The sequence below is a fragment of the Rhipicephalus microplus genome, chromosome 3 (genome assembly GCF_043290135.1).
Source record: "Rhipicephalus microplus isolate Deutch F79 chromosome 3, USDA_Rmic, whole genome shotgun sequence".
Lineage (NCBI taxonomy): Eukaryota > Metazoa > Arthropoda > Arachnida > Ixodida > Ixodidae > Rhipicephalus > Rhipicephalus microplus.
Window position 1 is genome coordinate 151008006 of NC_134702.1, and position 22491 is coordinate 151030496.

The window sequence follows — 22491 nt, forward strand, 5'->3', positions numbered from 1 at the left end:
TTTTAATGGTCTTCAGGAATGTGTTCTGAGCTGACGCAAATTCTTTCTGAATCATCAAAGCTAGCATTAATCATATGATGCGTTAGAGCATTCCCAATTCCATTTCAGCGTAACAGAGCACAAAGCTACAGATTACTCTAGAAAAGTCACGAACAAAGGTTGTACTGTCAGCAGTCCTTTAACTAATTTATCAAACGTTCCCAGCAGCGTCATGGGCATTACAGAGAGGATCGCATAAACAGGGTTCATGCTCATTTAAATGACGAAAACTCGACCATTGAAAGCGGGCCCAAAATTTAACCCTGCAGAACACCGATGTTGATGAATTTAGGGGTGGAAAAGGCACCGGACACAAATACCAACTGTTCACGATCCCGAAGATAACTACGAATCAGTTCTAGTGGGATGTCAGATACACCAATTGACTCTAAATACCGAAATAAAATGACGTGGGAAAGATTCAAATGCCTTTGAAAGGTAAAAAAAACACCACCAGCGACACAATTATTGTCAAAGCAGATTTAATTTCGTCGATTAGGTATATCATGGCAAGTTCAGTTTAGCAACCGGGCCTGAAAACCTAACTGCTTATTAGAAAGATTATGAAACTTATCTAAATAACTCCTTAAACATCCAACAAAAAGCTTTTCTGTGACATTACTGAAGAATGAGATAATTTATATGGATCGGTAATTCGAGATTAAACACTTGCCGCCTTTTTTAAAGATGGGAATAATTTGAGCTTTTTTCAAGGGCTTTTGGGAAATCCCTGTTTCAAATACAAGATTTATAATGTAACATGAGACATTACAGATTAAATGAGCTATCAATTTCACGTCAGCAGCAGAAAACTTATCTATACCAGTGCTTGTCTTCCTAATACTATTGATAACGGTGAACACTTCTTCTGGTGACGTCGGATAAAAAAAAATTAATCTGGTAATCGTGAGGAAGTATATGCAAGGAATGCGGTCGACTAAAGAATATCAATTTTGAATGAGTCATTAAAAGAGTTTGCAATATCACATGGGTTTTCGATTCCACAATTTTCTAAGAGAATTAAGGTAACACCTGAATGTATTGTAGTACTGCCAAGAAAGTAGTTTACAGTTTTCCACTGCTGCCTAACATTTCCGGCTTGCTTTATTTTATCTTGGAAGTACTTTATTTTATCGGCCTTAAGTAACTTAGCTAATGTGTTTCAGTATTCTGTATAGCGCTTTTAAAAGTTGACATTGAAAGGGAACTTTTGTTGTGTTTTTGTATAAATTATCCTCTTTCCCCAGACATTTTATTAGGTTAGATGTAAACCACATATTAAATGGGACAAGGTACTTTTTTCTGCTTACAACTACTACTGTATAAGCGGTCATAACTGCATTTGAAATGATATAGACAAAAAATGTTGATAGGCTACTTCAGCAATTTCGCACTTCTAAACTGAAGATCAATCACGACGCTCAGTGGTGTTAATAAATGAAGCAGTATTTAGTTTATTCTTGAAGCTTCGAGTTCTTTTAATATTACTGGAAATGGCTATGCCTGCATAAATAGGACAATTATCTGTGACAGGCACCTCGATGACTGCTGCTTCAGGTGGCCTAATGAAGCTACACAAAACGTTATCTATAAGAGTGCCATTGCCATGAAGTGGAACACGAGTGGGTGCAGTTATGACGCACTCGTAGCCATATCCACTGAAGCAGGAAATCTATTCTGAAACGTTTGCATTGGTCTTATCAAGAAGATTGATGCTTATGTCTTCTAAAATGATCACCCGCTTCCCTTCCAATGACCTAATATTCAACACCTATCCTAAAGCTAGACAAACCTTCACGACAGACGACGAGGGTGAGCGATAGATGCAGGCAACAACTAAATTCTTACTATCTTGCGAAAAATGTGGTTCATGGAGTTCGATCCACAAGGATTCGCAACCAGGAATATTTAGTGCCAAATCCAGTCGCCTATGATAGTGAAGGCCTGATGATATAAAAATAGCTGCTCCGCCATGTGCATCTTCCCTTCGATGACAGTACAGTCGCCGACCGATTTTCCGGACTCCAAAAATTCGGACTTGTTGGATATTCCGGACTTCATAAATGCACCGTCAGGGATCCCATAGAGCTAATGCATTGTTTCGACCGATTTTTCGGGCGAATTTGCCCCTGGAAGTTCGATTTTTCGGACTAAATCGCTCGTTTTTCGCCACGCCCCAAGCCATTGTGAACGCCGCCATGTTGGATTTTCCGTAGGCTTGGCTGAGCTTGGTCTTCAGATGCCTTTCCTGCCTCCGAGATTGGAATGCGCACGCCATATTTTAAGTTTCGGAGGCCGTGTTTGCTTTTTAAAAGACGCGGTGATGGATGCCGTTTTTTCGTCTTCGGTCAGCACTATCGTCATCACATCGCACGGGGAGGAGGCGAAAGAAGGATTCTTTTATTGTCGTTGCAGCTTTTTTCAGTCGCCATTCTGCACGTGTTGCGTTGCGTAGCGTCGAGACGTTGTGTGCTTCGCAGCAGCTATCTGCGGCATCGGATTTTGTGTTCTCGGTGCCATGGCTCCGCTATCTGTGCCATCGCGGGAGCCAGGTGGTGTGAAGAAGCGTGGGAAGTATACGACCCTGACGATGGAGAAGAAAGCTGCCATAATCAAGCAAATAGAGAATGGACGTTCGCAGCCAGATGTCGCCGGATGACGGTCGACGCCGGATGGCAGTCGTCGTTGTCGTCGGATGACGACAACGACGACCGCCCGCAGCCGTCGGCGGTGGAGATCGCCAACGCGGTGACAATTTCGTCGAGCGTTTACGGCGACAATGTCACCTTGGCGCAAATACGGGCAAACCAAATTGCCTCCAAGCGTAGTTTGAGGCAAGGCAGCATCAAGGACTTTTTAAACCTACCTGATGCAATAAACTTCAGATTTTTGGCGAAAACGAATTTTTCGAACTGTTCGATTTTTCGTACTTTTTTTCGGTCCCCGCCAGGTCCGAAAAATCGGTCGGCGACTGTAATAGAGGAATAGGAAGGAAAGTTGAACAGGTTCCGGTCATATACACTAAGCCACACTCCACTGATGCATATGATAGAAAAGTGGTGATCAATGGCTGATAAGAATGCGGTAATATTATTATAATTTTTTCTTATACTTCGAACGTTAAAATGAACAAACGCCCTGCATGGTTTAGACAGCGGTGATGAGAGTTCAAATGATGAAATATACGCCATCCTTGGTTTGGATAGATGCTACAACTGCCAAAGTAAAATATATCCAGGAGATAATGGAGAGGTCAAGCTCTGATTTTATACGAAACACTCTGGCATCAGTAGATTTCCTTGCTTTTATCTGACAGTTATCAGTTCAAAGAAACACCCACTGTTTTTTTCTTTTTTGAGAAAAAGTGCTTTAGCAAAAAGCTTCGTGTTATCCGGCAAGAGGTGGTCCTTAACAAATACAGCATGGGTACCCTCACCAGAAAACCCAAGAGCACATGTATTCAAGCGAGCTTTGCGTGCCCTCTTAACAAACTCATTCTTTTGTTCTCCGGAACAGAAAAGAGCCACAGTAATCTGTTGTCCAGACTTAGGTGGCACTCTGGGAACAACGTCAAGATCAGAGACCTGTATAGGGCAATTGATTTTGTTACTAATCGACTGCACTACGGCGACACAGTCCTCTCCTTGTGAAGAGGGTAGTCCCTTGATCTCGACGTTGTCCAGTCGACTGTACTGCTCCAGATCAGCCACCTTCTCTAGTGTCTCGTTCTCAATTTTCAAAGCTTTGTTACTTGAACAAAGCTCTTGTTGTTGAATGCGGACTATCTCTACAATGTCATTAGATATTTTCAGGCTAGCATTCACGTTATTGACCTCTGAATTTACCTCACCGAGATCAAAGCCCACGTCTCGAAGCCTCACTGTGACGTCAATCACAACTCTGTCCACGATCGTTGTCAATTGGCTGTCACTTTTAGGTCTTCGATTCTCTTAGCTAACTCTGCATTTCTAGGCATCGTGATGTCACAATCAAAAAACTTGTTAGGAAAACACAGGTGAATACACGAGCGTGCGAATATTACAATGAGCAGCAGCAGCAGTGGTGGTTACAGTATAATATAGAGCGGTATAATACCAATGTTAAGTAAAACTAACTGACATGTAGAAGGCAGGAACAGCAATTAAATGAGTGTTCGCATCCGCAGCCACCACTGCTATGACGTGGGCGTGAGTCCTGCCACTACTTTTGATGCCTGGCCTGAAGATCCGCGCAGGCGCAGGTCGACGACAGGAATGCTGAGAATCGTAGATATGATGTGGCCAGATATTCGGAATACAGCTTTCCATGTTGGCATGTGGATAATGCAATAACAGGTGCTGCAGTAATCAGTATCGAGAGCCTGGCCTGTCTCGCAGGAACACCTATAGAAGGCAGGAACAGCAATTACACGAGTGTTCGCATCCCCAACCAACAACGCAAGAAAGAAAAAAAATGAAAACTTTCGCTTTATGTTGGCTTAATGCTTTATCTATTTCGATGATCTCAATTTTATTATAACCAAAAAAATACAAATTCAGGGTCTATCTCTCTGCCTCTTCAGCCAGAATAACCTTATTTCCCACACCATTTCTCTCCTGTATATCTACTTTTCTGCCCCCTATCATTCTGCTTTCGCTTCCAGCGCACAAAGTCTTTTCATATATAAAGTTACAGCGGAGCTTCACGACCAGTAAAAGTATATATCGAAGGATTCTAGTCGTACCTTTTTCTAGCACGTAAAACACCGGATATTATAATATTATAAATGTCCTCATCTCCATGTCACTTTCTATGCTGCATTATATATATGAACGCAGTATTTCCTGTTCATTGTTGCGCCTCCGTATGTCATCTTGGCTCATAGCAAGATTATTAATTTTTCCGTGCAGGCATGAAGGCATCTGCGCGAATCGCCGAGACGAAGGCGTTCAAGAAGCTAGGTTCAAAACTGTGGCCTCGTCACTTCCCGGGATGCGAGCGGCACCTGTTGTGGGGAGACGGGTACCTGGAATGCCTGGCCAGGCACTACACCGCTGCCCTGTGGCATCCGTCGGGAACTTGCAAGATGGGCAATGGAAGCGACGCCGTCGTGGACCCGCAGCTCAGGTAGGTGCTTCACCTGAACTTAAATCTCATTCGAAAAAAAGATTGCCCAATTGGCCACTTCCTTTGCCAAGGCAATTTAGGGATTCCCAAAATATTGTGTTTGTTAATTTACTCTCTGCTTCTGATTGATTGATTGATTTGTGGGGTTTAACGTTCCAAAACCACCATTAGATTATGAGAGACGCCGTAGTGGAGGGCTCCGGAAATTTTGACCACCTGGGGTTCTTTGGTGGGGTGTTGATAGGGGCCGGGGCAATCGGTACGGCTAGAACAAAAGCCTCCGAGATCATTAGACGTATCAAGGCTTTTGTGCTAGAGAAATGTCGCATGTGTGATGAAGCCACAAAAAGGGCGGACTCTAAAAACTAAAAACCCAAAAACATTTGCATTACATGACAACCAAGATGATGTACGCAGAACATCACTAAGCTCTTATTCTGATGTGACTCATTCCTGTACTGTTCGCACTTTTTAACTTCAGCTTTATCATAAGTGACGGTGAGCCTCGAACTGAAGCTCTTCGACAACATGCGAGTTCTCATTGTCGTATTCCCGTGCCATGCGCACGCGTGCAGGGTGCTGGGTGGCGTGCAGGGCCTACGAGTCGTGGATGCATCGGTGATGCCTGAACCACTGTCGGCCCACTTCAACGGGCCCGCCATGATGATCGCCGAAAAGGCGGCACACATGATTCTCCAGGACATGGAGGGCGAGGACAACGAGTCTCTGGTGCCAGACGCCACGGCTGTGGTTTGAAAGCCCTCCGCGTTCCTTGCCATTCACCTGTCGACAACAAACCCAAGCACACTGCCCTAAAAAGAACTTTCTTAGGGCACTGTTAACACGATTGTGATTACATGAACTTACTTTGGAGGTATTAAATACCACCCCATGATTACATATGACATCGCCGAAGAGAAGCCAGGAATCTGGAATAACTGCACGTTCCTTATCAACGTGAATTTTCATTGAAATCTTTGTTTCTTCTAAGGCGATATGCTAGTCTTTTCATATCCTACCTTAAATATATATATATATATATATATATATATACATATTGTAGCGATGCTCGCTGTGTTTCCTTCCCGATTTGTACACGACCGTAATATCATACTCCTGCAGTCTAAGGCTCCATCTTGCTAGTCGACCTGACGGGTCCTTGAGATTTGCCAGCCAGCATAGAGCATGGTGGTCACTGACAGCTCTAAACGGTCTACCATAAAGGTAGGGTCGAAACTTGTTTATGGCCCAGATGACTGCGAGGCACTCTTTTTCAGTTGCAGAGTAGTTTGCCTCAGCTTTTGATAGTTTGCGGCTGGCATAGGCTAACACTTTCTCTTGACCATTTTGCCACTGGACAAGGATGGCGCCGAGGCCGACATTGCTGGCATCGGTATGGACTTCTGTGTCGGCTGTCTCATCAAAATGGGCAAGTATTGGTGAACCCTGTAGTCGTTTCCTTAATTCGTCAAAAGCTTTCTGTTGTTCGCTTTCCCACGTGAAGGGCACGTCGTCTTTTGTCAGTTTTGTAAGAGGTTCCGCAATCTTCGAGAAGTTTTCCACAAATCGTCTATAATAGGCACATAAACCCAAAAATCGACGTACTGACTTTTTGTCTCTGGGTGTAGGAAACCTCTGAACAGCGGCTGTCTTTTTGGGATCGGGACGAACACCCTCGGAACTAATGACATGTCCAAGGAATCGCAGCTCTTCGAAGCCGAAGTGGCATTTTTCGGGTTTGATTGTCAATTTCGCTGACCGGATGGCTTCCAATACTGTGCGTAGTCGCTCTAGATGTTTGTCGAACGTTGCAGAGAATACCACCACGTCATCCAAATACACTAGGCATGACTGCCATTTCAATCCGGCGAGGACAGTGTCCATCATTCGCTGGAACGTCGCTGGTGCGGAACAGAGGCCGAATGGAAGCGCTTTGAATTCGTAGAGGCCATGTGGTGTTACGAATGCCATTTTTTCACGGTCCCGCTCGTCGACCTCTATTTGCCAATATCCGCTTTTCAGATCTAAGGAGGAGAAAAACTTTGCGGATCGCAACCGATCTAGTGTATCGTCGATACGTGGCAAGGGGTAGACATCTCGTTTAGTTACACTGTTCAGTTTTCTGTAGTCGACGCAGAATCTAAGTGTGTTGTCTTTCTTCTTAACGAGCACTACGGGAGACGCCCATGGACTATTCGAAGGCTGGATGACATCATCAGAAAGCATCTCCTCCACTTGCTTCTTGATAATTTCCCGTTCTTTCTGTGACACCCGATATGGATGCTGGCATATAGGCCTCGTGTCGTCTTGCGTTATAATTCTGTGTTTCGTGATTGACGTGCGCTGGACCTTCGAGGTACTTGAAAAGCAATCAGAGAATTCTTTTACCAAGGCGTAAATCTGTTTCTTCTGACTGTCCGGAAGGCTCTGATTGACGGTCACGGATGTGTCGATGTTGCAGGCCACGGGTCGAGTGGTTGATGTCGTTAAGCTGCATAGTTCAGTCGCCATACAGAAGTCGTGTAAATAGGCGATAGCCGTGCCTTGAGCGATGTGTTGAAGCTCATTGGAGAAATTTGTGAGTAGGACATCTGCACGGCCATTCGTCAAGTGAACAAGACCCCTAGCTACGCAGACACCTTTGTTCAAAAACAGTCCTACATTTGTATCCGCTATGCCTTCGCGGTTGTACAATGCATCATTTTCTACGAGCACCATTATACTGCAGCGTGGCGGCACAGTTACGTCATCATGAACAACGCGTAGAGCAGTTGGGCGTCGTTCCTCAGATTCCTCCACAGGTATAGCTCGTTCAGTCGAAAACGACATGCTGGACCTACGCAGGTTAATTACGGCGCCATTAGCTCGCAAAAAATCCATTCCTATAATGAGTTCTCTTGAACATTCTGGCAGCACAATGAAATCGGCCACGTAAATAAAGCCCCGTATTTCAAGTCTTGCAGTGCATCTGCCAAGGGGCGTAATAATGTGACCGCCTGCCGTGCGTATCTGCGATCCGCTCCACTGTGTCACAACTTTGTTCAGCTTTTTCACCATCTTGTGACTTATCACTGAATAATCAGCACCGGTGTCGACTAAGGCATTCAGCTCCCATCCTTCCATTCTCAACCGCAAATCTGAAGTAACGTTTTCGTTGCTGCACCCATCTACCGGAAATACACCGTCATCACCCTCAAACCAATTTGGAGGATCTTCGTAACTGACGTTATCAGCGGCCTCACCTCCACAGGTCGCTTGCTTCAGTTTTCCGGGTGTGGACTTGGAGAGCGATGACCAGGCTGCCTTGAAGGTGTACGGGGGCTGGATGACCGGTAGCGCATAGGCGATGGTGACCGTGACCGGTGTTGGCGTAGAGTTGGCGAGTTCTGGCGCGTCGACAAGTACTCCTCAATCTCCGCTGGTCGTTCGCCGTTTCGGGGGCACGGTGCATATGACGGGAAGCCTCTTAATCCAGCCTGTCGGTAAGGACAGAATCTGTACAGATGACCCGCTTCCCCACAATGAAAACACAGAGGCCTGCGCTCGTGATCACGCCAGACGTCACTTTTCCTGGGCCTACGCTCCACATAGTGATGTGTGCTACGTGCTCCTGGGGGCAGATAGGTAGCTGTCGGTTCCCGTGGACGAGGTGCGCTGCGTGCCGCAGGTGGGAGAGGAGTCATTGCCATCGCAACTGCTGCATTGCTGTGTACCGTGGGTTGTCTGACAACCTCAGAGTATGTTCGGATAGGTCGAACCGGCTGCAGCTCACGCTCTGGCTCTCGTATCACCTGCCTCAGTTCGTCACGAACAACGTCCGTAACAGATAGTGCAGTTGAAGTCTGAGGCATATGCAGTCTGCTCAGTTCTTCTCTGATAACTGATCTAATTAGCTCTCGCAGGGCTTCAACGTCGTTTCGCACGCCTCCGGGAAATACCTGTGCAGATGCGCAGTTAAGATTCCGGTTGTACTGCCGAGCCCGCTGTTCCAGTGTTTTTTCGATGGCCGTCGCTTCCGAGTAAAACTCAGCAACCGTGCTCGGAGGGTTGCGGACGAGAACGGCGAACAGCTCTTGCTTCACTCCGCGCATTAGATGGCGCACCTTCTTATCCTCAGCCATGTTGTAATCCGCACGCTTGAACAGGCGGACCATGTCCTCAATGTACATAGCAGCACTCTCGTTCGTTAGCTGGTTCCTCGATTGAAGAGCTGCCTCCGCCTTTTCTTTCCGGTCTATGTTCGCGAACGTAGTCACCGCTTGTCGTCGAAATACCTCCCAGGTAGACAACGAGGTTTCATGGTTCTCGAACCATGTCTTCGCGAAGTCTTCCAGGGCGAAGTATACGCGACGGAGCTTCTCTCTTTCGTCCCATCCATTCAAGCTCGCTACTCTCTCGAACAGGTCCAACCAATCTTCAACATCCTCGTACGAGTCGCCGTGGAAAACTGGCGGCTGGTGCGGTTGGCTAATGAACACTTGTGCCGGTGTTACCTGGGTAGTCATAGTGGTGGCATCCATCGTTTGAATTCCCCTTGGTGTGAAGGGAAGAAGACCGAACTCAGGTGAGTCACCTCGAAGACGGCGACTTGCCCTCTGGTGTACAGGAGTCACTTCCACGGGGTTGATACGCTGGTCGTCGGGGCTACGCTGTCTTGAGCTCGTGGGGCTTCGATTCATACCCAGCACCTCCACCAGAAATGTAGCGATGCTGACGCCAACAGGTTAAAAAAACAAGCGTCTTTATTAGGGCGAACTTGTGCCCACAATTCTAAAAACTATGGTCGTCAAGTTCGAGTAGCCGAGTGGCACAGATCCGACTATCTTCCTCTTCCTCGTTGTTCAACGTACGAACGCGTGGCGCATGCCAGCCGAGCCGGGTCTTGCTGGTGCTGGTGACGATGATTGTGGCGGGCTACTTGAATGTGGCGAACCTGTCGCAGCAATATACATATATATATATATATTTATGTAGTGTACGAATCCTTCAATGGTTATGAACTTGGCTACTGCTCATGTGATATGTTGTCAGTATACATGAAGTGCTTCATTCATCAAAGACATGTGATATCGAATAAGCCCCTTGTACCTTCCTTAGTGAATTTCTTTTGTCCTCCTTCATTGTGCCTCTAGTTAATGCAGCTTTGCTTTGCTAAAGAATTACTGCCAAGCACGCTGTGCGGCTCAAATATATTCTGGAAATTATACCTCGCATCGCAAGGAACTACAAGCGAGTGGCACCAGGTGAGTTATTACGAGTTGGTAATTAGAGAGCTCAATTTTATGAGCCAATTAGAGAATGCAACATGCGGATTATTTCAGACATGACTTGCCCTGCCTTCATCTGTCTCTTACTGTGTGTTGTGTTTAGTTTCGTCCTCACGATGGCTTCTAGAGCGAAGTAATAGATTACTTCTGGCATATTTACACATAAAGTGGTATTATTACGGGAAACTACATACAGCTATAAAGAAGTCATAGCTTTGCCGCAAAGGCGAAGCAATCAATGCAATAGCAACAAATTGGATGGTCAGCCGCAGAACGGCAAACCAATAAAAACGTGCTACGCGTTTCTCATGCACAAATAACGCACGAAATGTACTCACAGCCCTATTGAAAAAGGTCCACCATAGGAATGATGGATTCCACCATCCACCATTTTGGTGGATTGTGGTGCTGGAAATGTTGGTGGCACATAGTGTATGATGGAGCGGATGGTGGATTGCACGCCCCAGCCGGCAGTGCTGGAGCGCGAAGCAGCGTCAGAACCACCGTGACGAGCTGCCACAAAAGAAATAATAAAAATAATTGCATGAAAATGATGTAGAAAGCACCCGTAAAAATAAAAAGTTGCGACAACGCGGAATCAAACCAGCCACCATCGGACTTTCAACAAAACACACTAATCACTGCGCCATGCCGACAGATGGACATCTTGGTGTTAAAGATGTAGTCAACTTATAAATTCACTGTTTAACTTCAGATCTGTTTGTCGTTTATTCGAGATGAACGAAATCTGCACCTGCTACTAAAATTTGCACATTTGATAAACATAATCAGTTGCTGCCTGTAACGATTGGCACTGCGATAATGGCAACAGCGCTATGTTTTTGTTACAATATGCAACTGCAAGAAAAAAAACTCAGTGGACTAAGGAGCAGGTAGAGTTTATCGGCGATTACTGCCAAGTTTAATACCCATTTCTCGCTCCTTCCAAAAGGCGATATCTGTCCAGGCTTCTTGACGCTTCTATGCTCATTCAATAGATACGCCCACACAATAGATTGTGATGTTTTTCGCACCACGCACAGCACAGTCATGCCAGCGCACTGCTGTTGCTCTGTCGTTAGGAACAACTACATAAAGCCTTGGCCGAAATGAATGCAGGGCGCTAGAAACATTATGCTATCATTTTTGTTCAGTAAGCATTTACGAGTCTGTTATCGCATAAGAGCCAATGCCCTGCCGGCGAAAGCCGGCAAGTGCGACCGGCAGCTGTCAGTGAGGGGAAGCGCACATTTATGGAAGAGCTGCAAGCGTGTGGGATCGATGTTTCTCACCTCTTGCGCGGACATCACACACAATAAAAAAAGGCTTCATTTAGGTTAAATATTGCCACAGCTGTGCTGTAGTGTCATTTTCACTCGTCAAAATTGCGTATTCTGGAACCCAGAAGCACCGATAACACTTGTACGTGCTCGGTTCGTAGACTAACATTTGATGGAAATTACGGTAGAAGAAAAGAAGAGTGAAAGTCAAATTCACTGGGGCTCGTCCCGACGTATGTCGAAAGTGATAGTTTATGCATATTCACACGCACTTTGTTAACGTAAAAGTACGACTCAAACAATAGAGTGTGCAAGAATTGACAGTGTTGCGTGCCTAGCGTGGTGACATCAAGTGACCGACGTGTTCTGTTCTAACATTAAAAGGGGCAATCACGAACTGGAGCTTATTTATTTCTCGACAATTGCACGCCGATGTAAAACATTTATTGTCACTGTTCACAGTGACAACTCTAGTCTTTTAAACATTGCAACAAAGAAACATATCGCGGATGTCAAACTGATGTAAGTACGTTTGCGAAATGTCAACATAATCACGACCGCATACTCTACGCTCCACAAAAAATGAAGAGTTGTTGACACCACAGGAATAAAAAAAATACATGCTTGAAAGCGCAATGAGCAGCGTTGGTTTTTTTTTTTTGACCGTAAACTTATATCTCTACGCATTCAAGAACAAAACAATACAAATAGGTGATTTTACATACTGTCATGTGCTTTTTCATCATGCCACCATCCTCCACCAAGCTTTCATCACACCACTGTCATCCACCTTGCTCACCAAGCTTTCCACCACACATGTTTTGATGATGATGATGTGTGGCGCTTTATGGCGCAAGGGCCAATGGATGGCCAAAGAGCGCCATTTCAATGAGTAGAGATGTGGACAATGATATGTTGCATGCCTCTATAGGGGCCTTGAAGTTCCTCGCAATAATGCGGGTAAGAACATAAGTATTAAAATCATGACAGTGGCATGATATGCATAGTGAAAAAGGGTGACAAAGGTTTCGATAATAAAACATGTAAAAATATTTTGCACTAGCACAAGTGCCTCATCAGCGCCCTTGTGTCCAAGGGCTGCGAGGCAAGTGCTTTTAAATGTAGTCACTGCAGCAGAAACCTCTATTAAGAGGTCGCGCTACGCATTGCCTGGGTATATGACATGATAAAAGTGAACATCTCTTAAAAAAGCCAGGACCAATTTATCAGTGAACAGTGGTTTCCTACCGACGAACATTGCAGGGTGTAAAGGTATATGTTGTCGGTAGGGTAATGAAAAGTGTTGTTTTTGTTGTTTTGAAAAGTGTCTAGTTGTTTGCACTGGATTAAAATGTGAAGAACTGTTAGTGCTTAACCACATTTGTCACACAATGATGGATCGCCACCGGACAAAAGATGCGAGTGTGTCGTGTATGTGTGTCCTATCCTGAGCCTCGTTAGTGTTACCTCTGTGTGACGTGATTTTGATACTGGCAGTCAATGGCCAAGGTTTGGCTTATTAACGTGTAGTTTGTTTTGTGTGTGTCTATCCCACTTGCTCTGCCAGTAGTCCCTGAGCTTTCGTTTGAGAAATGGCTTAAGATCAAGAGCTGGGATTGATATGGGTGTAGTGGCAGTGCTTTCATGGACGGATGCAGCAAGCTGATCCGCCATCACGTTGCCTTGGATCTGACGGTGCCCTGACACCCAGCACACTACAACATGTTCTTTGAGTGTGTAGAGTGTGCATAAAATGGAGTAAAGTGAGACAAAGACTGGGTTTTTGTGTTTTTTAGGAGTGTGCAAAGCCGTTACTACACTGAGGGAGTTTGTATGAATTACTGCTTTTTGTATTTGTAATTGCTTGATGTGTTTAGCCGCCACAAGTATCGCATAGGCTTCTGCTGTGAAGTGAGTAGGGGTAGAAGTGAAGGAGATGCAATACTGTGGTCTATGGGGGAGTAAGTATTGTTTGCAAGGTTATAATATGTTGCCTCTTTTCTATTCAACAGGCAAGCACCTGATGAAAAGGAACTGTTCGATGAGACTACCCCGTGCATCACATCGAATGTCACTCCATAAACCGCTGTGGTCATTCAGGTCCCCTAGAACCAGATAAGGTTCTGGTAACTCATCTATTAAAGACTAGAAATCATGTTTTTCCAGGCGGTGTTGCGACGGTATGTATAGAGAGCAGATGGTGACGAGCTTATTCAATAGAACTGCTCGAACAGCCACTGCCTCTAGGGATGTTAGTAGTGGTAGATGACTACATGCTACTCCTCGATTAACAATAATGGCTACACCACCAGATGACACCACACCATCATCTCTGTCCTTTCGGAAGACAACATATTGACACAAAAAATTTGTATTCTTGGATTTTAAGTGTGTTTCCTGTACACACAGCACTTTTGGAGAATGTTTGTGTAGAAGTTCTTGGTCGAGGTTTCGAAGTAGTCCTCTGACGTTCCATTGTATAATTTATGTCTCCATTATGGGAGTAGAGAAGTGCTGTGTGTACGAAATGAGTGTGGCTGGTGTCTAAAGAGAGAAGTGACTTATCTTACAAAGCCTTTAGAAGGCCCTGTAGTTACCGTTTTGTCTTTTTTAGAGCGGTCAAGGGAACCCCACCGCTCCTTTGGCGGGTGCAGTTAATGTGTCCATCGCCTCAGGAGAGACGACAGACAATGTTGTTTTCGTTGTAGGCTTCGTCGTAACAGACGGAGCCTTCAACCCCACCGGGCTTGAGGTCGACAGGACCTCTTTAGTTTGTGTGGTGCCATGGCTGCTGCCAGGGTTCACAGGGGCCTTAGGTGGGGCTGTATTCAAGGAGGGTGGGGCAGCTGAGGCTGCTCCCCCCGTGGGGGCTTGTGGCGTTTGCCTCGGCACGCTGGGCGTGGTCCAAGGCATTGCCGAAAACCGAAGTGGTACTGACCCCCCTCGCACCACTTCAGCATACGATGTGTACCCAGGAAAATGTGGGAAAACGCGCTGCCGCGCTTCACAGAAGCGTATGTTAAATTTAAACTTTGTAATTATAATTTCTTTTTCCTTTTTCCAGGCCACGCATGACTTGGAATATGCAGGATGGTCACCCTCACAGTTTGCGCAGTGGACTTGTAGCTGACACTCATCGTCAGCGTTTTGACCTTTGGTGCCGCATTTCGCGCAAGTAAGCTGTCCTCGGCAGCTCTGGGAGCCGTGCCCGAACCTCTGACACCTAAAACAGCGCCGCGGATTGGATATGTATGGTCTGACTGGCAGTTTTAGATATCCTGTTGCTATTTCAGTGGGGAGAGTGCTAGATGCGAAAGTGAGTAAGATGTGTTTCGTTGGCATTTCTTTATTTTCTCTTCTCATTTTGATATTCTGCACCTGAATGACATTTTCTTCTTTCCAGCCTCTTAGAAGTTCATCATCAGAGAGGTCCATCAGGTCTCCATCTGATACAACACCCTTCACGGTGTTCATGGTTCGATGCGGTGTGATTGTGATAGGCTGATTCCCAAATGATGTATGTTTATGCAGTCTCTGGTACTGTGCGTGGTCTTTTATTTCGAGTAGCAGGTCACTGGCGGTCTTTGTGGCTTTGTAGCCTGCGTCTAGCGTTTCTATAAGGCATCTGGACATAAGGAAAGGTGAAATGCTTCTAGCTTTCTTTTCTGTACTTTCACAGTGGATAATGTGGTATTTCGGGAAGTTATCTTTTTTCTTTGGATGAAATTCGAAAACTGCATCGGTGCGCCACCTCTTGGAGGCTTGATTGGTTGTGATAGGGCTAGGAGTTTCCATGAATTTGGTAGCCTATAAGGCGGCCATGCCAGCCACCCACCACCGAGCCCCACAAGGGGACGCTACGAGACGCGAAGAAAACGCAAGCGCGAATCGTTCATGGCCGCTATAACCTAATATATCTACCGAAGGTTGGATATCTACCCCAGGTAAACCCTTGCCGCCGTGAAATGTGGAAGTAAAAAGAAGTGAGGACAGGACAGGAAAGATCAAAAGTAGTAGAAAAGACGAAGATGGAGAGAAAGAAGGAGACAGGAAGATGATGATGATGATGTTTGATGTTTTATGGCGCAAGGGCCATTTCACAGCCAAAGAGCGCCAGTTCATCTTACTAAAAAAATGGACAGTGATTGTGATAAGCGGCTGTATAAGGGCCATAAAATTCCTCGCAGTAAGGCGGGTAAAAACATACAAGTAATAAAATCATGACCATGCCGTGAAAGGTGTGTGTGGTGTGAATAGATGACAAAAGTTGGTGATAATAAAAGACGATGGTGGATATGTATGGCATTAGCACAAGTGCCTCACTCGTTCATACCCTTGCGTCCAAGGGCCGTGAGGCAAGTGCTTTCTTGTGTAACCACCGCAGCAAAAACCTCTCTGGAGAGGTCATGCTACGGGATGCCCGGGTATATGATATGAAAACTATGAATTTCTTTAAAAAACGCTAACAATGATTTGTGACTAAAAAGCGGTTCCCTACCGACGAACACTGCAGGGTGTAAAGGTATATGTTGTCGGTAGGGTAATGGAAAGTGTTGTTTTCTTACAGTGTCCAATTGTTTGCACTCAATTAAAATGTGAAGGACTGTCAATGCTTCACCACATCTGTCACACAATGGTGCATCGCCACCGGACAAAAGGTGTGTGTGTGTCGTGTATGTGTGTCCTATCCTGAGTCTCGTTAGTATTACCTCTGTATGACGCGATTTCGATACAGGTAGCCAATGACCAAGGTGTGGCTTAATAATGTGTAGTTTGTTTTGTGTGTGTATATCCCACTTGTCCTGCCAGTATACTCTGAGGTTTCGTTTGAGAGATGGCTTAAGATCAAGGGCCGGGATTGATATGGGTGTAGGGGCAGTGCTTTTGTGGACGGATGCAGCGAGCTGATCCACCCTCACGTTGCCTTGAATCTCACGGTGCCCTGGCACCTAGCACACTACAACATGTTGTTTGAGTGTGTAGAGTGTGCATAAAATGGAGTAAAGTGAGACAAAGACTGGGTTTTTGTGTTTTTTAGGAGTGTGCAAAGCCGTTACTACACTGAGGGAGTTTGTATAAATTACTGCTTTTTGTATTTGTAATTGCTTGATGTGTTTAGCCGCCACAAGTATCGCATAGGCTTCTGCTGTGAAGATACTTGTGTCTGGATGTAGAGGGCCAGCATCCGAAAAGGATGGACCGACAGCAGCGTAGGACACAGAGGAGTTAGACTTGGAGGCATCTGTAAAGAACTCAGGACGTGTGTATTTGTGTTGAAGCTCCAGGAAGTATGTTCGGATATGGGCAATAGGCGCATGTTTTGTAACTTCTAGAAAAGACACATCGCAGTCTATTGTCTGCCATTGCCACGGTGGCGGATATGCTACAGGAGCCATTAAACTGTGTTCTAGTGAGACTCCAGTTTCCTCAGAGAGACTCTTCAGGCGAATTGAGAAGGGCTGCCTCATCGAAAGCCTGTTTTGAAACAAAATTGAGCTCGACAAATCATTAATAGTAGAGTATGAGGGGTGCTTCTTGTCTGCTTTCACCTTAAGGTAATAGACAAAGGACATGTAAGTTCTCTGCAGATGAAGCGACCCCTCATTTGACTCAACATAAAGGCTTTCTACGAGGCTGGTGCAAAAAGCACCCGTAGAAAGGCGGATGCCCAAATGGTGCACGGGGTCCAGCATCTTCAAAACACTTTGAGTCGCAGACTGATAAACAACGGCCCCATAATCTAAGCGAGTGCGAATGAGGCTTCTATATAGGTTCATGAGACATTGCCTGTCACTACCCTACCTAGTACGTGACAACACTTTTAAAACATTCATGGCTTTTAAACATTTTGTTTTCAGATACTTGATGTGTGGTACGAAGGTCAACTTGTTGTCCAAGATTAAACCTAAGAATTTATGCTCCGTATTAACAGACAGACGTTGACCGTTCAGTTCAATGTCGGGTTCTGAGTGCATGCCTCTCTTTCTGGAGAACAGGACACACGTGCTTTTTTGTGGGTTCAGTCGAAATCCGTTTTCCTCTGCCCATTTGAAGAGCTTGTTTAAGCCTAACTGAACCTGTCGCTCACACATTGCCAGATTGCAAGACCTAAAGCCAAGCTGGACGTCGTCGACATATGTACAATAAAACATATTGCAAGGGATGGTCAAGCGCAAGGAATTCATTTTTAGGAGAAAAAGTGTGAAGCTAAGTACACCACCTTGTGGCACGCCTGTTTCCTGGACAAATGTTTGGGAATGAACCGTGCCCACTCGGACACGGAATGTCCGCTTTGACAGGTAACTTTTGATTATGTGAAACATTCTTCCGTGCACGCCAAGGTGGGATAGGTCTCTTAGAATTCCAAAACGCCATGTTGTATCATAAGCCTTTTCGATATCGAGGAACACAGAGAGAAAATATTGTTCATGGACGAAGGCGTCTCTGATTTGTGCCTCGATACGAACAAGGTGGTCTGTCGTGGATCTACTCTCTCGAAACCCGCACTGAAATAGGTCGAGCAAATTGTTTGTTTCAAGAAAGTGTACAAGTCGGCAGTTTATCATTTTTTCGAAGACTTTGCACAAGCAGCTTGTAAGTGCAATAGGCCTATAACTTGAAGCTAAAAAAGGGTCCTTGCCCTCTTTCAAAATGGGAATAACGATAGCCTCTTTCCAGGAGGTAGGAATAGTGCCAGAAGACCAAATAGCATTGTACAGACAAAGTAAGGTTTTTCGGGTTTCGGTTGGTAGGTTTTTTAACATTTCATACATCACACGGTCAGAACCTGGGGCAGAAGTACTGCAGGAGTTTAAAGATGTTCGGAGCTCAGCTAGACTGAAAGCTTAGTTATATGCCTCGGATCTAGTGCATTTGTGTTCGAGTTTCTGCTTTTCTATTCTTGTTCTGTGTTTTTGGAAAGTGTCAGTATAGTGGGATGAGCTGGACACCTGTTCGAAGTGTGCACCGAGGAAGTTTGCCTGATCTTCCAAGGTATCACCCCGAGTGTCCACGAGTGGAAGTGTGTGTACTTGTTTTCCTGCTATCCTACCAACCATGTTCCAGACTTTAGCCTCCTGTGTGTATGAATTGATCCCTGACAAAAACTTCTGCCAGCTTTCTCTTCTGGCCTGCCGACGCGTTCTCCTGCCTTGAGATTTTATTTTCTTGAAGGTTTCAAGATTTTCGGCTGTCGGTGAGTTCCGAAACAGCCTCCAAGCTCTGTTTTGCTGTTTGCGCACGTTTCGGCATTCAGAGTTCCACCATGGCACATCTCGTTTTCCAGGGTGTCCATTTGTTTGTGGGATGCATTTTGTTGCAGCATCAATCAAAAACGCTGTGAAGTAGTTCACAGCAACATCAATGTTCAAAGTACAGATGTCATTCCAACCTAGACAGCGATAGTATAAAACTGTTCCCAGTCGGCTCTGTTTATGAGTCACTTGGGAACACGTGGTGGACACTCAGTTCTTGTCGTTGTGCTCAAAAACTACGAAGAAGTGGTCACTTCCGTACAGATTACTGACAACTTTCCACTGGAGTAGAGGCACAAGAGATGGAGATACTATGCTCAGGTCTATGAGGAGTAGGTGTTATTAGCGAGGTTATAATAGGTTGGTTCTTTTCGATTTAGGAGACACGCGCTCGACGAGATAAGGAACTGTTCGATCAGTCGACCTCGCATGTCATACCGAGAGTCACCCCATAACCTGCTGTGCGCATTAAAGTCTCCAAGGGGAACATAAGGCTCCGGAAGTTCATCAATTAGAGAGTGTAAATCGCGTTTTTGCAGCTGATAGCTAGGAGGGATGTAAATAGTGCAGATTGTGATCAGTTTATCAAAAAGAACCGCTCGAACAGCCACTGCCTCAAGGGATGTTTGGAGTTGTAAGTGTGTGCATGCTATTCCTTGATTCTTTATGATGGCAACACCTTCGGACGATGTCATGGCATCAACACGGTCTTTTCGGAAAATAACGTATTTACGAAGAAAATTTGTGTGTTTTAAATTAAGGTGTGTTTCTTGTACACACAGCGCTTTTGGTGAGTGTTCATGTAAGAGTTCTTGGATGTCGTCAAGGTTTCTGGGAAGGCCCCTGACGTTCCATTGTATAATTTGAGTGTTTATGGTGTGTGAAATAGTGCTGTGTGTAAACGAAAAGCGAGTGGCTGTTTAGACAGGGAGTTTGACTTCACTTAACAGGGCCATCACCAGGCCCTGTTATCTGCTTTTTTGTTTTCTTGACGCGCTCCAGGGAGCCACGCCGCTCTTTCGGCACCAAAGGTGCCGACGTATCCATTGCCTCCTAGGAGGTACTGGATGCCCACACGTGCGGGCTGTTAATTCGAATTTCGGGCCTCGCCTGGTGAGGTGAGGCCTTGAGACCGGAAGACTCTGGAGTCTCCGGTCTCTGTTTGGAAGTAGGCGGTGTAGCCTGGGCTACAGCCGCCTTGGGGGCAGGTGCCACAACCACCGGCTCGGTATGCGCGGGCCGAAGGAGTGGCGAGGGCTGGTGCGGCGGTGCCCCCTGACCCGCCGTATCAGCGTATGTAGGTCCATAGAATGGAGCGACTCTTCGCCGTGCTTCCTTAAATGTAATGTTCTCCTTCACCTTCAACGTAATTATTTCTTTTTCTTTTTTCCAGTATGTGCAGGAGCGTGAATATGCGGCATGGTTTCCTTCGCAGTTTACACAGTGTGGCGGTTGTTTGCAGTTCTCAGACACGTGGCCTAGGACTACACATTGTGCACAGGTCTGGCGACCACGACAGGTTTTAGAGCCATGGCCATACCTCTGGCATTGGAAGCAACGGCGAGGGTTCGGTATGTACGGCCTGATAGATGTCTTTGTGTACCCTGTTTGAATATATTCCGGTAGTTTGCTGGATGCAAATGTGAGTATTAAGTGTTTCGTTGGTGTTTCCTTATTATCTCTTCTAATGATGATTCTCTGTACATTAGTGACATTTTGGCTCTTCCACCCCTCCAAAAGTTCAGTCTCAGTCAAGTCAAGTAAGTCCATTTCAGATACAACTCCCCGAGTTGTGTTCATTGATCTATGTGGTGTTATGGTTATTGATATGCCACCGAAATCTGAAAGACGGTCTAGCTTTTCAAATTGTTCTTTGTCACAGATTTCGAGGAGAAGGTCTCCACTAGCCATTTTGGTTACCTTGTATCCTGTGCCAGGAGTTTCGGTAAGACATCTAGAAACCAGGAAAGGAGAGACGGTTCTGGCTTGCTTTTCAGTTTTTTCACAGTGGATAACATGATAGTGAGGATATGTTTCTTTGGGCTGGTTAAAAAAGTTAGTATCATCGGTGCGTACCCGCTTTAAGCCGGTACGATCAGAGAGTAATGGGAATGCTCTGTGCATGCCTGTCTTATTTTTGTTCAGCGGCGTTGGCGGCCACCCACCGCGGAGCCCAACGAGGAAACGCTACAAGTTTGCGGATGCAGAAACCTGCAGACGCCAGCCGTACAACGCCACTATAACCCAATGCGCCTAAACCAAGGTAGGCTATTTGCACAGGGTTAACCCTAGCCGCCAGGAAGTTTGGAAGTAAACGGAAGAGAGTAGAAGACAGGACAGATAAACAGTAAGAGATAAAGACGAAGATGTAGGGAGACAGAGATAGGAAAAGGCGACTGCCGATTTCCCCTGGGTGGGTCAGCCCAGGGGTGCCGTCTACGTGAAGCCGGGGCCAAAGGGGTGTGTTGCCTCTGCCGGGGGGCCTTAAAGGTCCAATCACCCAGCGTCGGCTCAACCCCCAGGATCCCCTTTTCCCCGGACACGGCGAAGCCACGCACGGCTAGGCGTGGGAGGGAGTCAAAACTCCCGCGTTAGCTCGGGTTCGTGGTGTTGCTACACACCAAACGCCTACTTGCACAGGCGCCCCTGCGGGGACCACACATGTTTTGCCTCGCCACTATCAGTTGGCATTTTTCGCCATCACCACAGTTGGCTCGCCACCAACACCACTATCTGCCATCATTTTTCTCACTCTCGCTGTCATTATGCACACTAGAGTTTCCACCATATCCTCTAATATTTCTTCTATATCCACCATTCTTTCCACCATATCTACCAATGATTCAAGCATCCACAAAACCCCGGATTTTCAATAGAGAGGTACAGATGAATGCGAATAGTCGCCTCAGTTGTTACTTCACTGTGTCTGAAAAGTGCGTTCTTTTCGTCAACGGAGCCTGTGTTACAATTGCAGTGATCTCTGTGTGCCTGGTAACTACTACAGAATCGTTCCGGTGAAAGCCAAAGGTCAGCCAAAGCGTACGATCCTCCCCACCGCAAGATAAAGGCGCGTGAGTGAGGCGCTGGATGCTCCAGCCAGCGCGTCACTCCAGCTCGTCACTAGCATAAGTGGTAGATATAAATAGCTTGCAGTTTGAGCATTGAAGGACGGGCTGCCCCATGGCTCTACGGTTAACACCTCGAAGGTACGTTTCACAGGCCCCACCGCAGTGGTCTAGTGGCTAAAGTACTCGGGTGCTGACCCGTAGGTCGCGGGATCAGATCCCAGCTGCGGCGGCTGCATTTTCGATGCAGGCAAAAATACAGTAGGCCCATGTGCTCAGATCTGAGCGCACGTTAAAGAACCCCAGGTGGTCAAAATTTTCGGTGCCCTCCACTACGGCGTCTCTCATATGCATATGGTGTTTTTGGGACATTGATGATGATGATGATATATGGTATTTTTTGGCGCAAGGGCCATTTGATGGCCAAAGAGCGCCAGTTCATGAGACAGGAATGTGGACAATGGTTGTGATTAGCGGCTGT

The 22491-nt window shown here is 46.0% G+C and overlaps 1 protein-coding gene across 1 annotated transcript in view; it reads left to right on the forward strand.

Annotated features, from left to right (window-relative positions):
- The window catches only part of LOC142803003 (putative GMC-type oxidoreductase Mb1310), a 44706-nt gene extending 38805 nt beyond the window's left edge, over positions 1-5901 (forward strand). Inside the window, exons 10-11 of the mRNA XM_075888100.1 lie at positions 4929-5145; positions 5721-5901. Of these exons, the coding sequence (XP_075744215.1) occupies positions 4929-5145; positions 5721-5901 (398 nt within the window). The remainder of the gene's footprint in view (positions 1-4928; positions 5146-5720) is intronic.
- The last annotated feature ends 16590 nt before the right edge of the window (positions 5902-22491 follow it).